This window comes from Drosophila suzukii, chromosome 3 (genome assembly GCF_043229965.1).
Source record: "Drosophila suzukii chromosome 3, CBGP_Dsuzu_IsoJpt1.0, whole genome shotgun sequence".
Taxonomy (NCBI): Eukaryota; Metazoa; Arthropoda; class Insecta; order Diptera; family Drosophilidae; genus Drosophila; species Drosophila suzukii.
The window spans coordinates 25383841-25397600 of NC_092082.1; the positions used below are offsets into that span (position 1 = coordinate 25383841).

Genomic DNA, 13760 nt, shown 5'->3' on the forward strand with positions numbered 1-13760 from the left:
TCCGTCCCGTTTTGTTTTGTCATCGCATTTTATGTTGACATTTCCATTCCGGACCTTGTGCTCCGACAATGAAAATACTTGTTTATGGCGGCAAAGGGATAAAGGATCCCCGGCGGCGACAGTCCTTGAAACAGGCTGCTCTACCGTTGAATTTAAAATATTCATTTCCACTTTATCATTCCCTGCAGCTCCTTCAAGCCGTGAGCCAAGCCCAACTGCTCTGCTGCGGTCACTTTTGAGTTTTCGATACAATGCAGATGATTCCAGCCCGTTTGCGTCTTGAGATGTGCAATCCCCATTTTCTCACGCGGCTTTTCGGGTTAACCGCACGGCCGCCACGAAACTGAAACCCAATCAGCCACCATGCACTCTATATACTCCGAGTGTGCATTATGTCGGCCGAAACCGCAAATTTCAATTAGCATTAGAGGGCCGCGGTGTGTTTGCGCGATTTTTTGACATATTAATTGATGTGTCAATATTTGCATAAATCAATACAGCGACGATACGGCTGGGTGACCGCACACACGGCTGACCGGCCCCCAAAGTATTCCCTGTAATTGTCGTTTTCGACGGCGCTTTGCGCTTTGCGCTTTCGATCAATTAACACTCCGAGAACCGGGCTCCCACTCAGAAGCCAAACCAGACGCTAATTACACGGCTCACACATCGGAAAGCAGGCAGCGGAGGGGGATCCCCCACATCAAACGGGCAAATTAAATGTTTCGCTTCACTCGTATAATTAAATGGAAGTTGTTGAACAAATTCGTACAGCCGTGGCTATAAATTTGTCAGGCAGTCCGAATTCGAGACAAAGTTGCATGTCAGTCCTAATTGTTGGGCCAGGTCAGCCCCGGCTGGAAGCGGGCAGGTGTCTGTCCACATTCCACCCCCAGTGCCCCATCAGGGGTTAACGGCTGGAAAGGGGCACGTGTCCGGGACAATGATTTACGAAAGTGGTCAGCAAAGTCGCGTGGCAAGGCGAATATTTATATTTACACAGTGGAAATAATAATTATAAATCTGAGGCAGGGGAAGGGTCTTCACAATTGAGTCCTTGGCTTCTCCACTCATGTGGCAAACGGCAGAAAATCGAAATCGCATAGAAAATCGCATTTGGGCACTGCTCGTGGGCCATTTGAGCACGTGTCCTGCCCCAACTTGATGATGCTGGGGAAATGTCGCAGGAATCGCCCTCCCCCGCTTTCCCCGGCCCCTCCACACTTTTCACACGTAATAAACGAAGCCGTAAAGCGCTGTTGGCCGACGACTTTGGCCCAAGGCCCAAGCATAAAAGTTTTCCCCGATTTTCCCTCTTGGTGGCCAGTACGCACGATTTGTAGTCGTTCGTGCTGCGCCAAAGTTTCCTTCTTTATTTCGCCTTTTTATTTTTATTCGGCCCTCTCTATTTTCCGTTCGCCATGAAATATAAATAACATTTTCAGCGCTGAAAAATTTATGAAACACGCCGCCGCAGCTGCCCCTGCCCATCGATTTTCAGGGCCGAAACTAAAACTTCATCTTGGGGCATTTTCACACTTTATTAAAGTCCCTCTCTGGCCGGCTAAATAAAAGTCGAAAGTTAGTTTGGCAGTTTGTTTAGCGGGTGTAGTTTGCAGAGGGGTTCAGGTTCAAGTGGGCCCCCAACCAGCCCCCTATGCTAATGGATACGGATGTAAAGCAGCAGAAGGGGCACGCCCTGCAGCTCACAACTCCCGATTAGATCCGGAATTGGGTTTATCTTATGATGATCTGTGCGATTGTCATTAAAAGTTCTCCCAAGGACGTTGCGCCCCGAAAACTCCATTCCGAAAGTTCTATTCCCGGGCTCCCTGCTTTGTTCTGCTAAGAAATGCAATTGTTTGGCTTGCTGCGTTTCCTTCTGTTTTCGGTCTTTTGTTGTTCTTATTTTTTCTACTTTGTTGCCGCAAAATGAAATTGGGGAATTTACTTTAATTTGTTTTTCGTGCCGCCGCAGCAGTTGTGCCCCTCCCCATTCGCCGCCCCTGCTTCCTGCCTCAGCTTTTTAAAATCAATTTCATCTACTTTTGGTCTTCCTCCCCTTGTGTTTTTTTGTGTTTTGTAGTTTCGGGCAAATTCAATTTGGCATAGAACTTCATTGCTGACATCGGGTGGTTGGGAGGTGGGTGGTTGGGTGGTTGGGCAGTGGGTGGCTGGGTGGCTGGGAGGTGGGTGGTTGGGCGGAGGGAGGTGGGTGCTTGTGGCAGTGGCTTTTGTAAGTTCGCATGTTTCAATTGCAATTTTATTCCAGCTCTCAGCTTGTTTTTTTCCACTCAACCACAAATTGTTGCATTTGTTTGTTTGTCAGAGAAAATTCTATTAAATTTCTCATCGGTTTGCATATGTGGCAGCAGGGGATATCCCATCTCACAGCTGTTCATCCGTCTTTCTCCGGGCGAGACATCGCACGGAGGTGCGAAAACATGGCCGAGTCCTGTCCCGCCCAATCCACCTGCCCATCGCCCAGCGGAAGTGGCCTCCAACGGCGTCTATCTCCCCACCAGCCCACCAAAACCCACCTGCTCGGTGCGTGCTTTGTTAGCACAACGAGAGCAACAAAAAATGGCTCTCCAGGTGCCATCCAGGTGGGAGGGGTTCTGGTCGGAGGACCAGTCGAGGGCTTTGTTCCTGCCTGCGCCGTCTGTCTCTCCACACGACCAAGTGTTTGGAATTTCATTAATATTTTATTACTTTTTTCCCGCTCTTCCCCAGAATGCTGCTGCGTTTTGTTCCTGAATTTATTAAAAGCGGGGCGGATTGCTGAAGAAGTTATCCGTTCGGGGGACTTAAAGTGCGAGAAGGCCCTCAGATTCGGCCAACACACGCTTGGGGTTTCGCCAGCTGGCAGTGCAAAAGTTATTATGTCCCCCACTTATTGATGCCGAACCGAAAATGAAATGAAAACAATCAAATGACAACTGTCAGGGCACGAAAGAATTCCCTCGTTCAGCTGGAAAAGTTTGCCCAGCCTTGGAAATTTCAGCGGAGCCAAGTGCATGAAAATAGTTGGCGGAAACTTTTCCCAACAGTCGCAAAGCGGAGGAAACGACGAAAGAGTTAGAGTAAATCATTGTGGGGAAAATCCAGCTGGCGAAAGCAGCAGAAGTGCAAGTTTCGCTGGCTTAGAGGCTGCGAATCTTTTGTGTGCCCACTTGGCGCTCGTTCTCGTTCTTGATCCTATTCCTACTTGTATTTCTGCACCTGACAAAGCGGGCATTGTCTGGTTCCCTACTCCGATTCTCGGCCCGATTCATGTGCCCAGCCTTGGCACACATCAAATGAATGGTGGGCCGTGCAATAAGGCGGAAAGCCAACCCTCGGCACAATGAAGATTTTCACTTTTCTGGCTCACACAATTATGTGGGTGGTGCTGGGAGGACAATTTCACTTTCAGCCCTTGGGGACCAGGCCCTCATCTTCATATCCCATCCCGGTAGCACCTTTGCCGAGCACTTACCACGAAAAATGTGTTAAATCTCTTTAAATCGTCAGTTACTCACCTGCAAGAAAGGAGAGAGAGGGAAATTTATTAGCAAGCGTTTTCAATAGTAAGAGGCCCCCAACTCAGCTGTTCCCCCGGCGAAGCACGAACAAATTGCCTAGAGCCCCTCACAAAATGGGAAATTCCGAAGCGCTCTGCATCCCCCCACCCCGGTGAATAATCCCGAACATTATTTCCACGAAATTAAAAAATTTACGCTTACACAATTAATCTTGGCAGCGGATGATGAGGTTGCGGGAACGGGAACGGGCAGTGAAATCTCCATCAGGGTCAGCGCAGCCAAGAAGAAATTCACAGGAAAATGCACAAGATGCCCAGACAAAGCAGAAGGAAAGAAAGGAGAATGTGGCACGTAGCGAACGCTAATCAAATAAAAACATTCAACAACATTTACACATTGATAGCCATGGCCTGCGAGGGGGAAAGAGACGCAGTGCCGCTAGCCGAAACCTGTTTCGGCTTTTTCGGGCAACTATTATTATTTTACGACACCCGCATGCTGGTGTGCAGTTGGTGTGGCGATGGACGGTCCTTTTGACGGACGGGCCCGAAGTCCTTTCATTAGGCTCGCCACGAGGGTGGGCGCATGTCATACGATACGTACAGAAATGCCTTAAAAAACGGGGACTGGAGAACCGGGAGAGGCACCAGGCTGTCCTGTAACCTGACGCGTTGTCCTGCCGCTCCCGGCTGCTCCGGCCATTGTAAGGCGATATCCTGAAAATGTGCTAAAAATGTGCGGTCGTTGGCCGACACTACGCTCTCCTCCCACCGCGCCCTTGTGCGTACGAAAATGTATCTGAATCCGAGCAATCGAGTATCTGCGTCTCTATGCAGGCGCCTAACGCACGACTCGAAAAGATACTCTGGCTTTTATTTCGGTTGCATAAAAATTGTCAACGCAACTATCATAAAATTTCCATTAGCGTGGAGTATCTTAGAGATACTTTGCCGCGGGACGCTTATGTTGCCACGAAATACTCATTTCCCATCGAGTAAACACAGAAACAGAGAAAAAGACGGGCAGACGACGCCGGGGGAAGCTCTTCTCAATTACGCCTAGTCCGTAGTCTTATCTAGCACTGGATCTGTTCTGTTTGATGAATCCCCTTCCCCTGGCTCCTTTTTCCTCCCCGCCCCTGGCATTCCCACGTAAATTATTTTTCGCATCGAAACTACTTCAAGTGCCGTCGGGCCCCGCAGGAAGGACAGAGAAGGAGGCACCGAGATATCCTGCCCAGATCCTTCTTTCTCTCTCTCTCGCCCTGTGTACAGCTGCGACATTTTCCCTACTTTGTATCTTTCATCTCCGTATCTCTCCTATTTCGCTGCCTATTTGTTTTGGTCTCCAATGTATCTTAAATTTTATTTTATTGTTTTCCCTCCCTTTGTTGGGTTTGTTGGGTTTTCCTCGTTCGGCCGCGCCGCGGCATAAAATGAAAATCATTTTCCGAGATTTACTTCGCCCTCTGCTGCGTTGTTGTTTTGGTCTTCCTCTTCATTCCGAGTGATAAGGCAACGTTGTTTTGCTATTTTTATCGCCTTCGCTCCTAATGATGAAATGTCCCGGAGACCGCTCGTCCTGCCAAATTTTTATTAGTGTTTGCCTTTTTAGAGCACCGACAGATGTCCGCAGTCCTCGTTCGCTTATCTCTTATCCCTGCGCCTAATTTCCGGCTGTAAGCCGCTTTAAGGTGCCAGATTTTGGGCATTAAAAGTTTGCTTTCTTTCGATTTCGTTCCAGTTTATGGCCTGACCAAGTGTCCATGTATACCCGTAATATACTGGGGTACATATCGGTCAGAAGTTCCTATGTGGCTCGCCATTGAGCACTTCCGTCCCGCCGATAAACGAAATCTTTCAGCAACTGGCTGCTGTACTTTGCGTTCTGAGTCGCGATGAGATGAGTTGCTTTCCATTCAAGTGGCACACATTATGGTCGCCGTATTTATAGAGTCTCAGATATTTTATTAGCGATAGCGACAGCTGCTGCTGGGTGTCGGAATGCCGCGGAAGTCGTCTTAGGGGCTAGGCGATGACTGAGATGGGAAGACAAGTGCATCTCGGTTATCGGTGGATCGTCGGATCGGTGGATCGCCGGAGAGCCTGTCTCAGGCGCGAGTTCATCGCAAGCCCCATAAAATGCCAGCCACGAAATTTGTCATTACGCTTAGTTTTTACAGCTTCTGGAAACCCAGAGCATAATTTTTATGGCTCGACTAGGGACCCTGGGGCAACCCTTTGTGGCACCACCCTCTGCCTGCAACGCTGCCGTTGCAATTAAGGAGCAGAGGCAAAACGGAACGGAACTGAACAGAACGGAGCTGAAAAAACATGTAAAGTGCTCGTAAAGATTGGGGGCGGGGACCCTGAATTTGCATTCAGTTGTGAAACATTCTATAAAAAATAATAAATTTAATGTTCGACAATAAAAGCCAGCGAGAAGTACAAAAACCCAAACAGAATTCACATATTTTTTATGACTTTTGCGTGAATATTTCTTCGCCGCCAGTGGGCGGGGGCGGAGGTGCGGAGGGTCGCAGGACAGGGCAGGCAGGACAGACAGGACTCTTTTTTCCCTACATCAGCAATTGTGCAGCAATTACAGTAAACAACAATCATCAAGTCGGGCCAGGACGTGCCACCCGGACGAGTGCCGAGACAATGTGGGATTTCCACAAATTTATTCGCTACAAAACAGTCATAAAACAGAGCCAACTGCAGCTCCCTACAAAGTACGACATAGTGGTGCTCAAGGTATACATACACATCGCAATATCAATTCATTTTCGTTAGGGCAAATATGGTGGGAACATCATTTTCAAAATCATTACAATGTCGGATATATGGCATTTACCGAACTGGTCATTCGAACAATCGAAAACAATCTATGGGTTGGTTTCGATACTAAAATATTAATAATATATCCATACAATTGACTTGACAGTCTGACTTTGAATACCCAAAACGGGGATAGAACAGATTCCGTTTCCAGGTCCCCAGAACACTAAGTCAGCATTAATTTCTTCGGGTTCGGATCGAACTCTTCTGCCTCCATAATCGGCTTTGGCAGGGGAGGAAAATCGAATTATAATATGAACGAGTGAGTTCATCTTGCCTCGCTCGGTGCGAGGCCAAATGAGGCATGTCGAGCAGGGAAAGGGGAAAATATCTATGCCTCTGCCTGAGTTCCCTGTTTCCCCGACTAATCCCGAAATGACAAAACGCTAGCAGCTGATGCAGCTCGAGTGGAGAACGGGCACGTAGTACCTACAAAGAGGGAGATGGGATTTGCAGCCTGTTGAAGCCGACTCGCAGCAGGTACTCCGCGGCGAGACTTCTGGCCAGGTCAGGTCACCCGAACACCTAACGAATTCCGGCCCTATCTGCCTGCTCGCCTGCTCATTTGCGGTTGTCTGCGCGTTGCGGCATCATTATCGCCCCTCCTGCTCGAGTGTGTGGGCTTAAAGGTCTTTTGTGCGCCCTGCCTTTGTGCTCCTTTCGCAAAAAATAAAGAACCCGCTCGAACGGAGAAGGCGTTGTTGGCCTCCTGCTGTTTACGTGTAATTTTCCCAGCATTCCACCGCCAGCCAGGCCCTCGACATTTTGAATTTCCCCTGGCTGTCAATTTTTCCGTTCTGTTCTACCTTTTTTTCCACTCCTTTCCAGTTTTTCAGTTTTTCCGTTTTCGGTTTGCTTTTTTGCCTGCTACAAATCGCTTTGATTTACATAATTCTGCGCACATTTCGACGCATAGTTTCCCCAGCGTAGCTGTTGGGTGTTTGCATATTTTTTGACAGCTGTCAGGAAGTAATAAGTTGGAATTCCGCCCGGTGCCGGCGCCTAGTCTGCGTCTCCTGACATTGACAGCTGGGAACGAGTCCTGGCCGACGCTCTGCAAATGTGGCAAACACGACCTGCGGCGCCCAGAAGTCCCACAAACGATAACAACGGGCCAAAATCAGATTCGAAATTGTACATACTCGCGTTCGATTGGCCCCAAAACAGGTTCTCCAAATATGACAGCTGGGCTTTGTGGTGTCGTCAAGGGCCTAACGCCGAGGTCCTTTCTCAGGTTGATTTTGGGGATTAGCCGGTAAGCGGCTTAGCTGGCAGCTAAGGATTAGCGGGCGAAAGCCGCTTCCAGTCCGAAAATGGGATCGCAGATACCGATGGGATGCTTGGGTTGACAGGGATCTGGAGAACCATGGCGAAAACCCAGTTGAGATCTATGCAAATAGTAAACTAGGGGTGGATTTCTGCTACGGGGAAGGTATTACGATGTGCTTTTCAATTCAATTATCCTTAAAAAGGATGGGCTTAAGCGGTTTTAGCATTGAAGTGGTTATATTGGTATTTAGACTTAGTTTTTACTTTGTTTACCCTCTTGATAATGCACATTACTTGTATATATTTTTATTGAGGGCCCAAGACTATTCCCCATGAATTTCCAATTCAAATGCTTTCCAAGGTTCCTGCTGACTCAGCCGACTTCCTCCGAGCTCCCCCAGCTGTCTGTGACGCACAGGAAGCCCCGCACTCACCCAAAAACAATATTCCACGAGCATCTATGATATTGCCCCCTGCCAAATCCGAAAATAGCGCCGCGATCCGCGTGGAGAACAAGTGGGAGTGCGGCGCAAGCACGAAATTATTGAAACATGCCCACGCCAAGATCCGACGAGTCCATCCGATCACTTGGGGAAACGACCGCACCCGTGTAATTACACCACGCAACCAAAACAATACGGATTGTTTGGGTTATGGGCCACTCCGCGCACAGAAGCAAGTGGTAAGCGGCTCGAAATAGTGGTACGAGTGGGGATTTCATTTTGCAAAATTGTGGCCAAGACAAAAATAAACAAAGTGGCCTCATTAGGGCGGGCCATAAACTAAGCGGGCGCGGCATAAACAAATAATAATCCATTCCGTTCTGTTCTATTCTGTTCGGTTTCGCGCTGCTGGAAAACTCAGTGTGAGAAAATCTAAATGGCCCTCCGATTCCCAACACCGATCCAATCCAATCGAAACCCAAACCCAATCTCAATACGAATGCGATTCCGATTCCGATTCGGAGGGTGACCTTGCTGAGCTTCCATTTTCGAAATTAGTTGCGTGTTTCTCGCCTTTCTGCATTGTGACGGGGATTGTGATTGGATTTGAAGGCCATCTGGAGTTTGTGGTTGCGTTTAATAATGCAGAGTGGCCGAGAGCGGGCGGTTTTTTCGACCTAATTTGGCTAATTGGCGGCTGACAAATCAAACATTGAGACATTCAAGTCTGAGCTTCCAGCGATTTTCACACATCAACACGGCGTCAAAGTGGGGGAAAGCATTTTCCGCTGCTTTTCCAGGCGCACACTTTTCGCTCTTCCTGTTTTGGCTTTTTGGCAATTTTATGACAGGCACTGGGAAGCGGGAATGGAAAAGCTGCTGCCTGGTGAAGTGTTGAAAATTTACGAGCTCGCCTCCCCCAATCGCACACCCCCCTGGCCCACTTTATTCAATTTCATTTCTTGCGCCAAAAACGGAAAAGAAATTCTCTCAAGTCTTCGGGTCTCAGGAATTTATTGTTTGCCAGTTACGAAATTTATTTGTTGCTGTAAATTTACAATTTTTTCGCTCTGCTGCCAGGTAGCACACACCCACAGCCACACACACGTTCTGGTTCGATTTCCATTTGATTTTTATTTCGTTTCAAAGCCCAATTGTTTGGCAATTGTTTTTATAACACCACAAAAACGCTGAAAGGCACAAGAAGAAGCAGAAGACCGGGGAATGTGGGATGACTATGACTGCTATGAGGATGAAGAAGAGCTACGGAGCTCAAAGAGGAAATGCCAGAAATAAAGTTATGTAAATTCCGTTTTGTGTAAGTTCAAATGCCAAGGAGCAGAGTCGGAAATAATAAAACCGAGCATGTCGAAGCGTGTTTTTGTGGTTATTGGGAAGTGCTGGAAGGCTGGGTGCGGGTAATATTGGATAGGTCTGGATGGGCTGCAGAGGTGCTAATTAGTTTGGCCAAAATAACAATAATAGCAAGGCATTTACAAAATATGGAGTGTCATATTTTTAGAAAGATAGAAAAAATCGACTCTGTTCTAAAGATATTATAATCCTAAAAAATACTATTGGTAATGATATGATATGATATTAATATCATTATTAAACCTTTATTTTTAACGGTTTTAGGTGTCTGCTTTCCTTCAGTGCATAATCAGGCCACTGAAACCGAACTCCTCTCAGAGGTCTCGCGTTTTTCCAGCCGCAGGCATTTTCCACGGGGACGGGGACAGCGTCTGGGATTCCCCTAATTCCTGACTGACTGACAGAGTATCCTTTTCAACTGCGCTTTGTGCGCTCGCTATTGTGGCTCTTGCTTTATTAATCAGACAAATCGTGAAAAAACGCGCTCGGTCGGAAAAAGGGAAATTATGAAATATGAAACAGGAGCGGGCTCAATGTCAGGCGGACCCACTCCCATCGGGGATGCCGCCTTAATTTGTTTAATTTATGCAAAATGTTTGGCCGCATTCGACGATAAGCGGCGTAATTTGTTCAAACTTGTCGCAACTTGCTGGTTCTTCCCCTTTCCCGGCTCTTTTCGTCGCCAACAGAAGGAATAATTACTGGGAGTAGCAGATAACATGGGAATTCACTCAGACTCTCCTCGGATTAACTCGTTTTCCACCCTCACTTCCCTTTAATCTGTCTACCAAGAACCACTTTGTACTTCTACTTGCTTGCCAATTCACTACAAAACTATCATTCCTCTCAGTGAAATTAATGCCTGGAATAATTTGTGGAAATAGCTTATTTTATTGTGTTTTTCCCTAATCATACCTGATGCACACAAAAACTAAGAATAATAATAACAACACTAAACGTTTATTGAATGTTTTAAAATGTGTTTTCTCTTCTGCCAAATTAAACAAACACACCGATTGATCTGTGTTTAAAGACAGCCATGTTAAATCATAAGCTGGAATCACAATTTGTTTTGCACAATCCAATTTGAACTCGTCTGTACAAAATTCCCGCACTGAAACATCAAGGGAAACCAATCAAGAAACTACTTTACTATATTACTCGTATCAAACACTTTAGCTAGGAGGATTTCTGAAGTTAAGAACTTGCAAGCTTTTAAGAATTCTGAATTGGAACATGGCCACTTGAATTAAGAAATTCCTTTTTTCTTTGTGCAACGGAGCGGGTTTTGAAATAAGCTTTTCACTTAGTAAACAGTCCTCTTGAAAGCATTTAATAATTATAGAACGGGTGGATGGTTTTTGTTTTAAGAAAATAAAAATAAAATGATTTGAACTTGTCCCATTCAACATTCTCTTTAAACTTTTACGGAAATGGAAATCAATTCAAACGGCCAAATTAGCTTTTCCCTTATTGAACAGTTTCCTTAAAACCCTTTAATAATTATAGAACGGGGAGCACGGTGGATTGTTTCTTTTTTAAGAAAATATAAATATAAGGTTATGAACATGTCCTATTCTACTTTCTCTTAAAACTTTGACGGAATTGGAAGTCAATCCCTTATTGAACAGTTACCTTAAACACATTTAATAGAACGAGGAGTACGGTGGTTTCTTTCTTAAGAAAATAAAAATAAATGGTTTTTTAACTTGCCCCATTCTACATTCTCTTGAAAATTTCAGGGAATTGGAAATCAATGCAGTTATTATTAAGCAATTACCCTAAAAGCCTCTAATAATTATAAAACAGTGCAGTGGGTTGTTCTTTTATAGGAAAATGAAATGTTTAATCTGGTCCCAACCCAACATTATAACTCTTTAGACTTTCTGGGAACTAAAAATCAATGCAAAAGGCCAATCCTTTGAGCACAGAAGGGGTTTCTGACAGCCATGTTGGGGGAACCCTTCCACAGAGGGGAGGCTCCTCCTCAGCGGGTCAGAGGCCAGGGTTCGGAGGCGACACTCACCTTGTCTGCCGTGTGTCCGCTGCGCCGTGTTGCTGGCCGCGTCCGGCGGTCGGTGGGCCAGGTGCTGGTACTCGTAGTCGTAGTGGGACGACTGGGCGGCCTGCAGGTTCTGCTGGTTCTGGTGCTGCAGCGTCTGGCTGCCGTGGGCCAGGTCCGCCGCCGGCCGCCCGTGGCCGCTCATGGGCAGCGTGCGTCCTTGGGCGAGGGCGTGGGCGTGGGGCTGGGCGTGGGCGTTGGCGGGGCCGCCGCCCGCGTCGCGGCAGTCGAGCGTCGACTCATACTCGTAGGGATTCATGGCGGTCGCCTCCAGCGGACATTCGTCGTCGTCCGTGTCCGTGCCGCCGTCGTAGATGTTGTCCGTGTGGCGGTACGCGTGGTGGGCGTGCTGCTTTGAGAACTTAATCTTGGCGGCTTTGGGGGCTCTTGGCCAGGCGGCCAACCGACAGAAGAAGAAGAGGAGAGAGGACTCCGCGGGGGAGCAGGAAGAGAAGAGGTTCCTCGGCGGGCACTACTCCAGGCTTTTCACTGGGCGCACTGCACTGAAAACATTTCTACTGGGCCACTCCAGGCGGTTAATCTGCGGGCTGCGAGGGTCCCAACTCAATCACAATCGGCCGAGGCCGGAATATTATTTTTTGGGCCTTCCAGCAGACGCTCACTCGAAAACACGGGACACGGGACACACACGATGGGCGATGGGAGTACAGAACGCGACGAGAAGACGGAGTTTGGTTTGGTTTGTTTTGCGCGACGATCTTTTAAGGCTGTTTCAGAATTCGTTGGATCCAGCCACCTTCGCTTGGTTCTGGGCTCTGGTTTCCCCCCGACGATTTTCAATATTTTCGCTACTTTTCGTATATCCACATTTTCCGGACTGTGGAGCGAACTCGCGAGCGACGTCGAAATTTGGCGAGAACCGTTCGAGACGAATTTCAAATTACGAATGAGCGAAACAGCGACGAACCGAATCTGTGGGGAGAAACCACGGAAGCAAGCGGCTGAGAGCGCTCTTCCTCTCTTTCTCTCTTCCTCTCCCAACTCAACGAAGCCGAAGGCAGCGCTGGTAACAGCGAGCGAGAGCCATGGTCCATGCACAAATGTTAGCGAGCGCTGTAATGTAATCCCCTACACGCATTTTGCACTATTAGAAATGATCGATTCCAATTCGCGGTTTTAAATAAATAAAAAATATTTAAAAAATAAACATCACAAAGATGTTAGGTATATGGCTTAAATAAATTGTAATTAACTGTTGTAAAACTCTTTTAAATCATTTACTACTCTAATGAGTACTAATTCAAAGATGCCTAATGAATTTCTAAACCACTTACTTTTATCTTGCATAAATATTTCAAAGTTTAATAGTGGTTTTTTGTTAAGCTACTAAATATTGGACATATTTCCTATTTTAGATGTGACTAAAGAGCTACTTCCTTTGGGATAAATGCCCATTTTGTTCCATTAAAATATGCATAGATGTTAAACTAACAGCCGTCGCTGCTCTGCCTGCGCTTCTCAGCGCCTCATCTTTCGTTCAGTTGCGAGAGCGGAGAGCGCAGAGAGTGCGTCGAGGAGCGCAAGTGTCGTGGGAGTTTCTGCAGAGAGCCAGCGCTACTCGCCGCTACTCGTTTTCTGCGCATGTCGTGATGTGGCGACGTCGGCAGCGCTGCCGCTGCAGCATCGCCAGAGAGCGCGGGAGAGCCCACCGAATCTCTGTTTTGAAGGTTAAAAAGTGCGTTTGGTTTTGGCCAACTCGCTGCCGCTGCTCGGCAGAGGGGAAATGGAAATGGGAGCGCAGGGGAGCTCTGCCACCGAGTTACGCGCTGCACGCCAGTTTCGTTCAGATTATCTGCGGCCAACAGCGCTGTAATAACAGCATCGCCAGCGGCTTACATCGACACTGTTAGCGGCGACTTTTGCAACAGGGCTGTTATCGCGCAACAGAGAAGCGCCTCTGTTAGGAGCACAGTAACATTCCTCTGGAATGGATATTATAAGAATGGATATTATAAGAACTGGAAAATGGGGCTTATTTTGAAAGAAGTTAACTAGTCCGTAGAGTTCCACCTTTGGGGGTTCATATAATCCCTAACGATTTATACCTAGCACGCACAAAGGGCTCACAAAAATACCAATAACAAATTGGAAAAGTAATATGGACCCGCTATATAATGGATTAATCAATTAGCAAGTAAATACTTCATGTCCTTTTTAGGCCTTTAAAATTTTTTAGTTTCTGAGGTCCAACTTAAAGATAAAATATAATAAAAATACGTCTTATAAC

General features: G+C 47.0%; 1 protein-coding gene across 9 annotated transcripts in view; it reads right to left on the bottom strand.

The window, feature by feature from the left end:
* The window catches only part of Ten-m (teneurin transmembrane protein Ten-m), a 346722-nt gene that overhangs the window by 102121 nt on the left and 230841 nt on the right, over positions 1-13760 (bottom strand). For 2 of the 9 annotated variants that reach the window (XM_065864929.2, XM_036815946.3), the window contains exon 1: positions 11477-12423. The exons of 6 other annotated variants lie outside the window; for them this stretch is intronic. In XM_065864929.2, the coding sequence (XP_065721001.2) occupies positions 11477-11771 (295 nt within the window). In that variant the 5' untranslated portion in view covers positions 11772-12423. Of the gene's footprint in view, positions 1-11476; positions 12424-13760 lie in introns of those variants that run through there. One more of the 9 variants, XM_065864931.2, reaches the window with a different exon arrangement.